We start from the raw sequence: 16,277 nt of genomic DNA on the forward strand, positions 1-16,277 counted from the left end.
TGCATGTCTATTTCCCTTTAGGAATGTTCTTGCAGAACAAATTTGCAATGTTGAAGAGGACAAGGACTCAAGTCTGGAGCACCTGCATCTTGAGAACAACTACATTAAAACTAGGGAAATATCACCCTATGCATTTTCATGCATAAGATCCTATTCAAGTATTGTTCTTCAACCACAGCATATCAAGTAATCTCGAGCTCTCTCTTGCCATTTGTAAGCCTTGTTCGTGTATGTGTAGTAGCATTTGTCACTAGTGAGCGACATAATCCTCCTGTTCTACTCTGGGCTATGATGCTATTCAACCTGATTTCCCAACCCACAGATGACCGACCAGAAATGTACTAAAGAGGTGTAGTCTTGTAGGAGCTTTAGTGACCGTGAAAACCACTTAGCGCCCCACCTCTAGAGAGAACTCACGTCCATCTCACTAGAATGGATGAGGAGAATCTGGAACATAATAAGCATGTTCTTTACAAACAACCTGACTACTATCATTAGCTGAGAATTCACCTAGTCCTTTGAGAAGTCATGGATGTTATCCATGCCAAAGAGCACACTGACACAAACAATTGTGGAATTTATGAATCAGCTTTATTATTTTTAAAATTATCTATTTAGTTTCTATAAAACCTTGTGCTATAATTACTGATAAAAATACCTCAGTATTGGTTACTTTAGCTCTTCTACTAACTACATTGTGAAATTTAAAAATTATCATAACGTGAACTTCTTGGTTCAGATCATTGTACTGTGGTTATGTATATCATTAGGGTACACATAAATTCTATAGTACAAACCTAAAATTATCTTTTAAAGTAAAAAAAAAAAAACTATTTCAAGATTACTTTTATTATTCTTCATGGAAGATCAAATGACTATGACAAGAAGTACAATTTTGAAAAAATATAAATTAACTATTTTAACTTTAACCTTAGTTAACTATAAATCCAAAGCATTCACTTTTGAAAATTTGTGCTCCACTGATCATGGTTAACACCCATTTCCTTTGCCTTAATTCGCTGAAATGTAACTTTTTGTTCAGTTCAATATAACACTGTTTATTAGTGTTTACTAACCCATATATTCAAATTTTCATTACATAATGATCTTTAATCTCTATTGCTAACAAAGTAAGTACATATATAAAGTGTGTTGATCTCTTATTAATCTAGATGGTCTTGAACAAACCAGTCTCGTAGTTTCAGTTCTATTCATGGTCCCTTTGGACAGCTTCCTCTAATTTTTCAGGCTTTAGTATTTTAATCTGGCAATGGTTTTCACATTATTTTAGAAAATTTCCAGCCTCTTGTCACAGGGTTGTTTATGAGAAACAGAGAAGAATGTAGAGCATTTAGTAACATGTAGCACGTATAACACATGCAGGTATTATTACCAATATTTTATATAATGCCAGATGAGCCAGCATATTTAACTGCAGCTGACAATTTCATGGGTAGCGTTCAGGGTGTAAAAGTTTGACCTACTGTCAGTTAATGGAGGTCTGATGTGATCACTAAAAAGGAGTTTCAGTACCCTTTCTTATTATCTAGGATTCTGAGATTTCAACATGACTAAGACTACAAATGGATGACTGACTCAAGGGTCAAAGTATAGGTAGTAAGAACAGAAACAGGATCACATGGGAATAAGAAGCTGAGATTATAACCAGTTGAGGAAAGTAAGAGTTCATTTGCAGTGGCTGGAGGCCCTGACATGCCCATTCTCATATTCACTCTCTTTTGCTCTTTGAAAACAAATAAGTAAAGATACATTTTTAAAAATAAATGACAATAAATGCTGGCAAGAGTGTGGGGAAAGATGAACCCTTATTCACTACTGGTAAACTGATATAACTAGAATAGAAATCAGTATGGTTTCTCAAAAATCTAAAAATAGATTTACCATATGACCTAACTGTACCACTCTTGGACATACACCCTCAGGCCTACTCTTTACTATAGTGATTCTTGTTCAGTCATGTTTGCTGCTACTCTATGCACAATAGCTAGGAAATGTTATCAGATGCCCATCAACTGATGAATGGACAATGAAAATGTGGTACATATGTACACAGCGGAGTTTTACTAAACTGTAAAGAAAAATGAAGTTATAAAATTCACTACTAAATGAATGGATCTGGAAAATAGACTACGTGAGGTAACTCAAACTCTAAAAGAAAAATGCTGTATATTCTCTCTTATATGTGGATCCTAGCTTTGAATTTTTACTTCTGTATGTAGGTTGGATTAATAGTCAACAGTAGCCAAGTGTGGTGGTGCACGCCTTTAATCCCAGCACTTGGGAGGCAGAAGTAGGAGGATCGCCATGAGTTTGAGGCCACCATGAGACTACATAGTGAATTCCAGGTCAGCCTGAGCTAGAGTGAGACCCTACCTTGAAAAACAACAAACAAACAAAACAAACAAAAACGACAAAAGTAGTGCAGGCCAACCAGCCAGAAAAAGGCCAGGACGAGGGTAGGGAGGAGGGCACAGTGGACAGATAAGAAGAAGAAAATGGGGTGGCAAGGTCTAAGTGGGGGCAAGGGAAAGGGAGCGAGGAAGGCGGTGGGTAGAGGGAAGGATACAAAGAAACTGAAGATGTTATGAACAAACCATATGGAAACCTACTTCGTTGTTAACTAATTAAAATGTATAATTTGCAATTTTATTTATTTGTGTGTGTGTGTGTGTGTGTGTGTGTACACTAAAGTCTCTTGCTACTGCAAACACATGCTCATTTCGCTTTATATGCGTGGCTGGGGAATTGAACACAGGTTGGTAGGCTTTGCAACCAAGGGCCTTTAACAGCTGAGCCATCTCCCTAGCCCCTAAAATGTATAAATTTGATAAAAGATTTTAGGTGGCTGATGCTTCCTACGCAGGGCCTGCATAATAAGAGGGGGAAATGATGATACAAAAATAATAGTTTGATTCAGTAGCGGGGGGGGGGCATTCAGGAAGGGGAGAAAGGAGGGTAGTGGGAGGGATTTATAATCATAGTATGTTGGCTATATGTACAGAGGGTATCAATAAAAGGTCAAAGAAAAAGATGTGGGGCAGACTACCTTGCTTGGGTGGAGAATACCATGCCAAGAAGCCACAGGATATTGCAGGAAAAGCCAAGTACCAGGAATTAGACACCACCCTCAGTGAGTTGCTGGTCAGGGCAGCCTATGAGCCTAACTCACCCCTTTCAAAAAAAAAAAAAAAAACAAAAAACAACAAACCCAAATAGTCTATTGCCAATGCTGTTGGCTGCCTACTAGAACTGGATGGTAAGACTTTATTGCTGAAGACACTGCATGCTTCAGTTGCAGGACACTGAAAACTCCAGCTGGGATTGAGGTAGAAGCCTGCTGACAAGTCAGAGTGCTGGAAAGTGCTGTGCGGCTTGTTGGGGAGAAAAGCCATCAGCGGTCTGAAGTGGCAGTAGATCCTCCAACCTACACAAGTGGCCAGCAAGATGTGCTCACTGGTATAATAGTGGCGTGTCAGTGATGGAGTAACCAAGTACTCTTTAATTGGTTTTGAGGCCTACTGCATGGCAAGTGGTGGTGGCGGGATTCATTCCTGTTACTGATAACCAAATCAAAAGTCCACAGCTTGGAAGGTCATAGGCCATAGAGGGGAAGCTACCACTGTTCTTTAGCTAAAGAGATACATTGGTAAGAAAAGCTTCTCTTTAGAGATGGCAACAGATACTGTAGAGAGTGCAGTGCTAAATGAGACGTCTTCATCAGGTCTCCCGAGGCTCAGGGAACACTGTGAAAAAGGACACAAGAGCCACAGGGTGGGGAGAAGTACTTTGGGGCACTATCCTCCAAACATGAACTAACTGGTTTTTATGCTTTTCTGTATGACCTCACGGTAGATGCCAACACCTCCAAGAGACCAACACAAAATTGAGCTCACTGACATTCTGACATAGAGGAGGACAAAAAGAATGAGACATCAAGACAGAAGGAGGACTACGTGGAAAGAGGAGGGTTTCAGTAGATTGAGGGTGGGGAGGGAGACGAAAGACAATCATACTTCAAGGGAAGTATGATCAAATTACAGTATGTTCATGTACTAAACTTCTCAATTAAAAATTCAAGCCTTAGAGTACACAGTGGATTCCAGGTCAGCCTGGGCTAGAGTAAGACCCTACCTCAAAAAAAGAAAAAAAAAAAACAAATAAACAACAACAACAACAACAACAAAATCAAAACCAGGGTCTGGAGAGATTGCTCAGTGGTTAAGACACTTCCCTGCAAAGCCTAAAAGCCCGGGTTCAGTTCCCCAGTACCTATGCAAAGCCAGATGCACAAAATGGTGAATGTGTCTGGAGTTGTTTGTAATGGCAAGAGGCCCTGGTGTACCATTCTCTCTCTCTCTCTCTCTCTCTCTCTCTCTCTCCCCACTTGCAAATAAATAAAAAAAATTTTTTTCAATAAAAACCAGCTGGGCATGGTGGTACATAGCTTTAATCCCAGCATCTGGAAGGCACAAGTAGAGGATCGCCGTGAGTTCAAGGCCAACCTGAGACTACGTAATGAATTCTAGGTCAGCCTGGGCTGGAGGAAGACCCTACCTTGGAAAACAAATAACAAACACATAGAACAAATAAAACAAAAGAGAAAAAAATCAAAACCCAAAACAAACAACCCAAGAAGATAAGGTTACACGTGCATTTAATAAGAATCATTGTACAGTGCTTTTGCTGTACGGACATTTATGCACCCATGGTGGTTTAAGGCCACCAAAGTCATAAATAAAATTCGTGTCAAAGAGAACTCAAATAGGATGAGTCATTAAAATTAACAGCAGTGGGTTACTGAGCCATTCATATCTTCATTCATGGTTTATTCTGACTTTTGAGACAGCGTCTCCTTCTATAGCCCAGCCTGGCCTTGAACTTGGGTTTTTCTACCTCTGTCTCTCCAGTGCTGGGATTACAGACATGTACCACCATGCCACACTTACTGCAACTTTCAATGCTGCTTCAGAGAGAGAGTGACAAACATATCTCTTCTCTGGTACAGCCATAAGCAGGAAATTAAGATACAAGGCAAGAGCTGTCAACTAGTGAAACAAGTGGTGAAGAAATGAGCAAAGTGGCTAACGTGTCCTCTACCTGGGCTGGGGTTGGGGGCTCCGAGGGAACATGTGGCCATAGCCAATAGCTTGCAAGGACAACAGGCAAGGCTGGCTGGTGTACAGAGAGCAGTTGATTGCGGCCTGCTGTGCATATCTATTCCAGACTCTATGAAAAGTAGCAGAATCCTCCACAGAGCTAAAAATTCACAGTGACCATTGGAACTTTGCCCTTAAGTTGAAAGATTCAATTATTTAAAGCGTTTTTATAGTTTAAGATCATTTCTAGCATGGAAGTTGCTCAGCCTTGAAATTTCATCATGTTCTCAATGGGATATTTTAATTTCATAAAAATAGTGATAAATGTCCTTATAGCACACATTATTCATGATATAATGTTATAACAAACAGATGTTTAGATTGGCCTCATAATATGCTGTAATTACTAGCACATATGTGCAATAAGGAAGTCCTCGACTAGCCACAGTTGGAAAATATTAATGATGTGTATTGCCTTTACATATATACATATGATGTACGTGTACACAGGGTTAAAATTTAACTTATTATACATGAGTATTATAAAAACACTATGATCTGGTAGAAAATAGCCTGGTGTGATGAAGAAATAAATATACCAGTAACCAGAGATTTAGGAGTCTATCTTGCTCTTCAATCACCCATTAATTATACAGTCATTTTACTTCTCTTGGATTCAATTATAAAATACTGCACTTGGAAGAGATCAGTGGGTCAGATGATTGAGGGGTCTGAGTCACTGATTAGGAAATGAGTACCCCCTCCCACCAAACCAACCAAGCTTTGCTTTCATTGGGAAAGATGAGCTTCCCAAAGCCATCTCCCCTTTATTTGTAAAACCAATGGACATACCAGGTTTTACAATCCATGCAGAATGTATAGCCTTTTCCCACCCTTTCCTGGCACCATCCACACTTGCAGAGCACCCAGGCTGGTGAGTCTCTGCCTCAGACAGAGGGTTTCTATTTGCTTGGGTCCAGTGGAGCAGGATTAGCCCTGAGCAGGCTGCTGACCTTCAGTCCTCTATCACTCCTTCTGTAGGAAGGGCACAGTGTTGGGGAACTCATGTGTCTCCCCCTAGAACACACATGCAATGGAACTGGCTCACTGAGCACAGGATGTCACAAAGAAAAGAGAGGAGGAATGTGGCTGGCCCTAGACTTAATCTGCAAGTCTGATCTCTTCTTGTTGGAGCCTCCCTGAGAGTCTGGGTGAAACCCTCTGGATTCTATCTGAGGATCCTGAGAATGCCAGTCAAATAATAGACCTGTATCTTGGCCACTGTTTCTCAACTAGAGAGCTCAGGGCATATGATGTGGCAGGTCCTAAAAGCACAGGGATGGACAGCTACCTCACCTTGAGCTGGTATTGTTTAATGGCACCACATCTCAGAAGTCATCCTGATTAAGAGCTAAACTTAAGATGATGGCTTTCATTGAAATAGAAAAAGAAAAAAAAACCCATAATATCATATAGTTGAAGAACTACTTATGCATACTGTTCTCTGGTCAGCAGACACCTCTAGGGGTTTTCACAGCAGGAAAATTATTCCCATTCACACATAACCACCCCAGCAACTTCTAAATAATATGCAATAAAATAATCTTTGGATGCCCTTGGAAGTGTTGATCAATTATGATAATACTCATTATAAGATTTTAGAATTTTAAGTATATAGCAAGTATGCAGTTCCATATTAAGCATAGTCCTATAGGCAAAAACAGTTTTCATGAATTGACAAATGTATATGGGGATAATAAAAGACACCCGTGATATAATACAGGCTATTGCTCACACTGACTCAACACATACACACGAAGTTCAGAAAAGAAGTCTCAAGGGCTGTGAGCTGAGCCAGAGTGAGAAGCAGATGAATTGAAGGCATGACAGCGTGAGGCAAGTCTATCATAGGTTTGTGTTCACTAGTCTACAGGGGTTTGGTGCCTATAGCAGGAACAAGAGGCAAGGAGAGAGTAAGGGAAATGACCACCCACTGCAGAAATCCAGAAAGACAGTGAGTGGGAACCCACAACCCCTCAGATTCAAGGGAGACTTCCAATGAAATTCAGCAAGTAGTCAGAGCCCAGAAGAGAGGTGACAAGTCAGGACAGTCACACCAACCCTCATGATGCTGCTAAGCTGGGAGAAAGAAGCCATTCGCAAGAGGACATGCTGAACCTTGGTGTCACAGGGGGACCTAAGCAGAGGGTGGAAAGATGGTAGACAGAAAGACACAAGCTTGGACATGAATGTGCAGGCAAGGACACCTGCCTAGAGAGCTGACTCACAACCACTTCTGGGCAGGAGAGAGGCCAAGGGTAGTGCTTTGAATCCGATGCCCCCCATAAGGCCATGGTTCTGAATGTTTGGTCCCCAGATGGTGGCAATTAGAGCGATGGAGCCTTGCTGGAGGACTTGTGTTATTGGGGTTTGGGCCTAGGGATATTATAGCTAGCTCCGCCTTACTTGAGTTTGGCTCACTCTTCTGCTTCCCGTCTGTGGTGGCAGAGCTTATGTCCAGCCTCTGCTCATGTCATGCTTTCCCTGCCATCACGAGGTTTCTCCTTGAGCCTAAGTAAGACATTTCTTCCATCAGCTGCTTTTGGTCAGATGTTTTGAGTCAGCAACATGAAGGTAGCTACAACACCAAGTTCCCCATAGTCTCATGACTTGAGTTTCCCTCTTTTCAGAACCAGCTGCCAGACACAGGTGCTGTCATGCCTGTAGTTGGCTTCTCAGGATGCTTGGTATCTATGTGAACACCGGGGACAGAGCTGAGTTTATTACTTAGATCGGACTGACTCCCTGATATTACTACTAAGGTATCATTTCATTCACATTCAAACATTTTAATTTATTTATTTATCTTAGAGAGAGAGAGAGAGAGGGAGGCAGGCAGATATATGGTGAGAAAGGATGTACCTGGGCCTCCAGCCACTGCAAATGAACTCCAGATGCATGCGTTCCCTCCCCCCCCACCTTGTTCATCTGGCTTACATGGATCTTGGGGAATCGAACAGGGGTCCTTTGGCTTTGCAGGCAAACGCCTTAACCACTAAGCCATCTCTCCAGCCTGTTTCATTGTTTTTTTTTGTGTGTGTGCATGTGTATACTGCACAATAACTAGATAAGGAGGTATAGCCTGCTTCTCCAAAATGATTCTAACACTTAGGAGGAAAGAAAGTTCTTGAACCTTTGCTTTCTGTGTGGCACTAGTGCTAAGCTGCTGTCAAATATAGAAACCGTCTGGTCTTCCTGATCCACAAAAGAGATGATTGGTGGATTGTCCAAAATTGACATGACACTAATCCAAAAAAGAAAATAAGAAAGAAATCTGAAAAACTAAGGGGTTTTCAAAGGAAAAATGGGAAACTGCATGGAAAAAAGATTTATACAGGGTCATAAAGTTAATTAGTAGTAACCACTCATTAATATTTCCTGACAGACATCAGAAACTAGAGTGTATTTTTTAAACAGGCCATGTTTTGACAACTGGTAACACTTAGTAATCAATATGGTTGTTCTGCATAATAGCAACACTGACTCTGTCCTTCCAAAGCCATCATTTAAACATACCATGAATTACTATGTTCCCAAGGCTCTGACTTAATGAAATACTCAAATTCTGCTGTTTAAGGGAACCCTCAGAGGGTGGGGTAAGCTCTATATGATAGTGACTCCACCCTTTCCTCATACTGAAAGAGTAGAATGTTTCCTCATGGGAGAATTTACAAACTGAGATGACTGAACTCTTTGTTCCTAGTTGCATATCAGTTCAGATCACTGGTCAAACTCAAATTCAAACACATTAAAAGTACCCATTACAAGAAATTTCTGGTTAGTTCTAACTCAATACCAGATGGCCATCAGATGCCCTTAAGCCCTGGATGTCTGAGAAACATAGTCATCTTTTATCATTATACAAAAATGAACACTGTGACTCTGTGCTGGACTCGGTGTTAGCCACAGGCCTAGTCAAGTAAGCTAAAACTGATATCCCAGTGTTCTCATTCACAAAACTGAGGTAACAGTTGTGATTTATGGCTGATGGAAAATTAAGTAAGTCAGTGCCCTGAGATAAAAGTGACAAGATTTGGGCTGAGAAGATGGTGCAGTAGTTAAAGATACTTGCTTGCAAAGTCTGCTAGTCTGGGTTCAATTCCCCAGCCATCCATTTAAGCTGGATAGGTGTTCACTTGCAGCAGCTAGAGGCCCCAGCATGTCCCGCCCAACACACAAAAAATGTTAATGTCTATATTGAAAGACTTTAGGAAACAAGCATCCAGGTAAGGTTGGCAGGCCTCTTAATATGGTGGTTGTTACTTATCTAAAGCAAATTTCCTAAATAGGATAAACACAGCACAGAAAGAACTTGGCCTGGTGCCCTAGGCCAGTGCCCACCACACCGCCTCTATGCTAAGCCAGGGAGGCTCCCACAGGACGCGGCAGCCAGGCCAGCAGCTCAGCAAATCACTTGAGGAGCCAGTGGGGGATCAACGACACAGCTTCAGTGTGACCATCTCTACTATGTCACAGCACGCTCACATCCCACATCTGGGACAGGTCAGAGTGAACTATGGTGCAGAACCTCCCTGAGCAGGATCTCCAGGCTGAGGGAGGTGGATGCTGAAGCTAAAATTCATCCTGAACTTCAGTTTTTCCTAGATAAAAAACAAAAGAGCTGGATGTAGTGGCGCACGCCTTTAATCCCAGCACTTTCTTGAAGGCAGAGGTAAGAGGACTGCCATGAGTTCAAGGCCACCCGGAGACTACATTGGGAGTTCCAGGTCAGTCTGGGCTAGAGTGAGACCCTACCTCAAGAAACCAAACCAACCAAACAAACAACAACAACAACAAAAAACCAACCAGGGGCTGGAGAGATGGCTCAGTGGTTAAAGTGCTTGCCTGAAAAGCCTAATGACCGGGGTTCAATTCCCCAGTACCCATGTCAAAGCCAGATGTATAAAGTAGCACATGCATCTGGAGTTTGTTTATGGATGCTAGAGGCCCTGGAATGCCCATTCTTTCTCTCTGTTCACTCTAGGCTTGTAAATAAATATTTTTAAGAAGTGGCCAAGCTGGGTATGGTGGCATACAACTGTAATTTCAGTGCTCTAGAAGCTGAGACAGGAGGATTCCTCCAAGTTTGAGACCAACCAGAACTACAAAGTGAGTTACAAGTATCAGTCTGGGCTACAAAGCGAAACCCTGTCTCCAAAAAAAAACAACACACCAAAACAAACAAACAAACAAACAAAACCACAACCAACTCTGACTATAGGAAAGAAAATGAAGTGTAACCTGAGTGTGAGTCACTGCTTACCTAAAGGGAATCAATTCTACATTTCTTAAAACAGCCAACCAAACTAGAGAAGTATTTGATCAGTAAGCCTTTAATCCTAGCACTTGAGAGGCTGAGGCAGGAGGATCGCTGTGTGTTCAAGACCATCCTGAGACTACATAGTGAATTCCAGGTCAGCCTGAGCTACAGTGAGAAAGCCTACCTAGAAAAGCAAAAAAATAAAAAATAAAAATAAGTAAAGAAAATTAAAGAAAATAAAAAGTTTGTCTGGCAGATGGATTCCTCCTTGAGGAAAAAACATCTCCTGACACAGCATTGTGGGTAACAAATGGCTTTCTGATTGGCTAAAAGATCCACTCAATGGAAAGGAACCCATAGCTGGAACTCAAAACCAGGTCAGAATCCTATGGAGACCAAAATTATGGTCTCCAATGACAAGTCTTTGGCCAAAAGAAGAACTACATCCATCAAAATCTTCCTAAATGAACAATGCTCATCCCATTTAAATCATGCTGACTTCACTCTCCTTTGGAGAATCTGTTTTTTCTTTTTCAGCAGGTAGTGAGACCCGAGGAGATAAACCACCCTTGGCACTTCAGCCAAGATCCCGGTGAAACCACAGAGGAAACGGTGAGCAAGAGCTGCTTCCATGATGAGCCTGACAATCAGCACCAGGGTGAAGGAGTCAGGTGCTGAGGATATGCAACACCTACCAACACATACCAAAGCAGAAATCCAGAATCTCCTGGAAGCTTTTCACTGAAGCAGTCTTAAAACACACCCAATCACAGCTAAGGGAATTTTGTGGAAGAGGAGGCAGAAAGGTTCTAAGAGCCACAGGTTGGGACTGCATACTCAGTGGCATTGCTCCCTTCCCCAGTGACTGACTGCTCCTCTCCTAATTCATAACCCAAAACCCCATGGGGAATACCAACAACCCCACTAAAGAGGGCCCTCAGCGGAACTGGGGCAGGACGGAGGGAAATGATAGTACCAACACATAACATGTCCATCCAAAGTATATTCGTAATAAAATAAGGAAGTAAAAGAAAGAAATAACATCTGTTTGAATTTCCAACAGCTTCTTGCTGGTCTCTAGAATGACAGTCTGCACCGACAAACCAGGCCTTTCCATTGTACAGCAAACATAAGGCAGGCTTCCCTTTGGTAAATTTATTCCTTTCCTGATTCACATCTGGTCCAGTGATAATCAGCTTCAACTGAACCCAACCCAAATGAACCGGGAGCACCTATAAAAATTCTCAGACAAAAGGAAATCTTCAGCAAAGTGCATAGCTCTGGGCAACACAAGTTCGAATCTCAGTCACCCAGCAAGGCTTCAGCGGACTTCCCACATGCCTCTGCTTTGCCGTCCTGAAGGCGACATTTGAAACTGTGCGTCCTGCTGGAGTTTCCTCTGTCACAGGCTGTTGTTTGCAAAACAGCAAATGTTTCTCACTTAGTGAGGATATCTTCATGATTATAAAACCAAGAGAATATAAGCATGACTGTCTTTCGGTGAAGTTATGTTTCTTTTATATATAAATGGATAAAATCTAAACTTACACACTAGCTTATTTTTTTCCTTTGCATAGAATGTGAAGAATGTGAGTCCCACACCAGGGAAAGCAGGGTTGTATTAAAAATAACATGTGACTGCACTGAATGAGTCTTAGTTTGGAAAAGAAAATGAATACATCATGTTATTGAAATGTTCTGGTTTGTTTCTAAGTAATAATCTCTCTGGTCAAATAAACTTACATCAAACTATCAGTGGATATAAGCAAATCCTTTTGTAAGTTGGGATCAGCTGGAGATTCATTGCTTTGCAAAAATTAGGCATTACATTCATAAATACCAAATTTATATGTGAACTGCTGAAAGCTAACTCAAGTAATATTACAACACCCAAAAGAAAGAATGCATTATAAATTGTTAGGGCATCCCTTTGAGAATGTTACAAAAGCTATGATGGACCCTCTAAAGAAAAATACACACATAAAACACTTTGCATGTATCAAGAGAATTACAAAATGTCTCTTAAGTCCTGTAGAGATTTATATATGCAAGTCAAGTATCCCTGTGAAGGCTAAGTCAAATTGATGTAAAATAAATTGTATTAAAAATATTCTAGCAGGCCAGATGTGGTGGTACATGCCTTTAATCCCAGCACTTGGGAGGCAGAGGTAGGAGGATCGCCATGAGTTTGAGGCCACCCTGAGACTACAGAGTGAATTCCAGGTCAACTTGAGCTACAGTGAGACCCTATCTTGAAAATACAAACAACACCAAAAAAAATTCTATGGGCTGGAGAGATAACTTAGTGGTTAAGGCACTTGCCTGTGAAGCCTAAGGACTGAGGTTTGATTCCCCAGTACCCACATAAGCCAGATGCACAAGGGGACACGTGCATCTGAAGTTCGTTTGCAGTGGATAGAGGCCCTGAAGTGACCATTCTCTCTCCCTCTCTCAAATGAATAAATACAATATTTTCTTAAATTTTGCTATAGACAGGGTAAATTAAAGTGTTAAAATTAAGACAAATAGTTTCCTCTGTCATTAAAATTTTTTTTTTAATTTTTTGGTTTTTTGAGGTAGGGTCTTACTCTAGCCCAGGATAACCTGGAATTCACTATGTAGTTTCAGGGTGGCCTCAAACTCACAGCGATCCTCCTACCTCTGCCTCCCAAATGCTGGGATTAAAGGTGTTCACCACCATGCCCAGCCTCAATGTTTTATTTTTATTTGTTTATTTATTTGACAAAGAAAGAGAGAGAACAGGCATGCCAGGGCCTCCAGCCACTGCAAATGAACTCCAGATGTATGAGCCCCCTTATGCAGCTGGCTAACGTGGGTCCTGGGGAATTGAACCTGGGTCCTTTGGATTTGCAGGCAAATGCCTTAACAGCTAAGCCATTCCTCCAGCCTCTCCTCTGTCAATTTTTAAGGATTTAGTCCATATATTCATTAACATTTTTAAGGCTACAGGAAAACTTAAGGAATATAATATGAATCTATATTCCCCTCACTTATGTGAACCTATCAAAACTTTGTCAATTTGTTTCATCTGTCTCTTCTATATCCATAACTGTTTGGCTGTCTGTCTGTCCATCCATCCATCCATCCACCCACCAACCCATCCATCCACTTATACATCCATGTATATATTTGTTTCTAAGTCTATATTTATCTGTATTCATCTACATATTTTTCTCTATATCTATCCATCTACAGTGGGGGACGGTCTGGACATCTGAATCTTGAGAATTAATCATCTAAGAACAAGGATATTTCCTTGCAACCCTGAGACAATTATTACTTTTCCATTATAAAATCTGAGAAATCTAACATTGATTCAACATTAACTAGCACACCATCAATATTCAGATGTCAGTTGTCCCAATGAGGTTCTATGTTGCAGTGTGTGGTGTTCAAGATCTGTGGGCCACAGGTCCATTATTAGCTATTTCCTCCAAAAGCACTTAATCCTCCTTAGTGATTACAGTATTACAAATGCAGATCTGGAAGCTACATGTGCTTACTGCTGTTAGGTCCTCTCAGAGGAAAGACCTGGAAAATTTATTCAAAAACAAAGCCATTTCTTATACTGATTTCTCAAAGCAAAATGACCTTTGAGACATTAAAAAAAAATTTCAGGTCCATGCAATATAATAAACCGAACTGTACAAACTCAACTAGATTTAGGTTAAATAAAACTATATGGCAATAATTTATTTTTCAGAATTGGAACCCTTAAGTAAGAGTAGAAGAGTGAGGTCAGCTCTGTGGCTCGCAGCTGTGAGTCCATAAGAAGTCAGGGCAGCAGAGAAGGAAAGAGATGCCTGTTACGTGCTCAGAGCATGGGGAGCATTGCTCAAGATGTGCTGTAATTTTGGATTGTGACATGATTTCCTGATATTAAAAAATGCCATATACTCCAGAAAAGTTACAGGCTGACTGCTGTCCCTTGTGTGTGAACTGCAGTATAAATTCCTTATCAAAGTGTCTATGCTATTGTAAGGAGCCTAAGTATGAAAACAACCCACAAAATCTTAACCATCCATTCCCTCACAAAAGCTTTTATGGGTGTCTACTATATGCAAAACCTCATGTCATTAATCAAACATGTTGGTACATACCTGCAATCTCAGCTCCTGTGATGCTGAGTCAAGAGGAGCACAAGTTTGAGGCTAGCCTTGGGTTACATAGCAAGTTCTAGGCTAGCTTGGGCTGTAGTAAGACTGTCTCAAGAGAAACAAGATAACCTTGTGCTATGCATATATACATCTTAAAATTCAATGGCCTCAGACATTCTCAAAGTGGCATTTGCACGACACACACATCCTCACAGCCTTTACCCAACTCAACCTCTCATCCCATCTTACTTTCCTCTACAGCAGCTCCACTACTTGTGGGCCAAATGCATGGGCAAACGATGATCCCTGCATCTACTACTACAGAGAATATTACACAGTGCACTCCAATTTCCTTAGAAGGTGAAGAAACAGGAGATACTAAGACATAAACTGCTGGAAGGCATTCAATGCGCCCACAGCCTACCTCTACCTTAGTTCCTGCAGCACAGCACCTATCTCACCTGTTAAAATTTCTAACTTCATGAAATAGTTTCTTAGGTCCTCCTTTGTTCTCATTTGTACTTGGACTTTGATCCCTGCTATATGCATCTAGACCAGGAGAAGGGCTGGATAGGGTCAAAGAGATCCCATGTCAGTACAGCATTAGAAATCTATTTTTACATTCATTGGAATATGCAGGATCAAAACAGAAAAAAATTACATTGAATTTCCTGTTACTGTAGTCAGTTTCTATTTACAAAGTATTAGTTAAGAGATTACCTTTTTAGTTTTGTAATTAATCTCCTTATGTACAATACAATATCAACTTCTAAAGATATTATAACTAGCTTTTTTTTTTTTCTTGGTTTTTCAAGGTAGGGTCTCACTCTGGTCCAGGCTGACCTGGAATTAACTCTGTGGTCTCAGGGTGGCCTTGAACTCACGGCGATCCTCCTACCTCTGCCTCCCAAGTGTTGGGATTAAAGGCGTGCACCACCACGCCCGGTTTAGCTTTTTAATATTTAGACTAAAGCCCAAACAGGGGGAAAAGAACCCAAACGTGGAGAAAACTAGGTCCTCTCCACAAGACCAGGAAGGGGTCCTATTCATAGCTGATTTTCTTCGCAGAATACCTGGAGGAGATGTGGCACACGGCTGTGTTTAATAAGGTAACAAGAACTTCGTCTCAATTTGCATCTGCTGAACCTCGTCTGGCAGAGGTGAGATGAGGCTTTCCAGAACACGCCTGCAGGACCAAGGAGGGCTAGACCCTGGGGCACACTTCTGCCACACTGTCTACAGAAGAGACTGAATAAGTCACGTATAATTTACTCACCTCACCAGCATCATACTCCAGGGCCTATAACGAAGATGAAGGCAAAATGTTACAAGAAGATGAGCTTAAGGCTCTCAATGGGGAGAAGAGAAAGTGGCTGTAACATAAATTTAGACACAATTTTACAGGAACTGCCTTCCCTCGCTCTAGACTCAAGGGGTGTGCAGAGTAGGTGATGTGGAGAAAGTAAAGCCAACATCCACCTGGGAGCCTGAACACCAGACAACTGTTGTCTTGGGGAAATAAGCACACCTTGATTTCCTGAGAAGCTAAAATCTTGTAAAGCAATTACTGTCTAATTAAAATGCCTAAGTATGACCCTCTAAAATGTTCACTGCAGTTCTTTAAAAGGCATTTAACCCAGTTGAATATATAAACCAAGTATGGCATATTTCTACAATGCTGTTCAAGAATGAGATGAGCTACTGCTAACCAAAATGACATGG

At 41.2% G+C, this 16,277-nt stretch overlaps 2 protein-coding genes across 4 annotated transcripts in view; one reads left to right on the plus strand and one right to left on the minus strand.

Moving 5' to 3' along the window:
* The window catches only part of Ecm2 (extracellular matrix protein 2), a 67,367-nt gene extending 64,736 nt beyond the window's left edge, over positions 1 to 2,631 (plus strand). For all 3 annotated transcript variants that reach the window (XM_045130334.1, XM_004652297.2, XM_004652298.2), the window contains one exon: positions 22 to 2,631. In XM_045130334.1, coding sequence (XP_044986269.1) covers positions 22 to 190 — 169 coding nt within the window. In that variant the 3' untranslated portion in view covers positions 191 to 2,631. The remainder of the gene's footprint in view (positions 1 to 21) is intronic.
* LOC101606926 (centromere protein P) overlaps positions 1 to 16,277 on the minus strand; it is a 227,992-nt gene that overhangs the window by 93,276 nt on the left and 118,439 nt on the right. The window lies entirely within an intron of this gene.

Source organism: Jaculus jaculus, chromosome 11 (assembly GCF_020740685.1).
Source record: "Jaculus jaculus isolate mJacJac1 chromosome 11, mJacJac1.mat.Y.cur, whole genome shotgun sequence".
NCBI lineage: Eukaryota > Metazoa > Chordata > Mammalia > Rodentia > Dipodidae > Jaculus > Jaculus jaculus.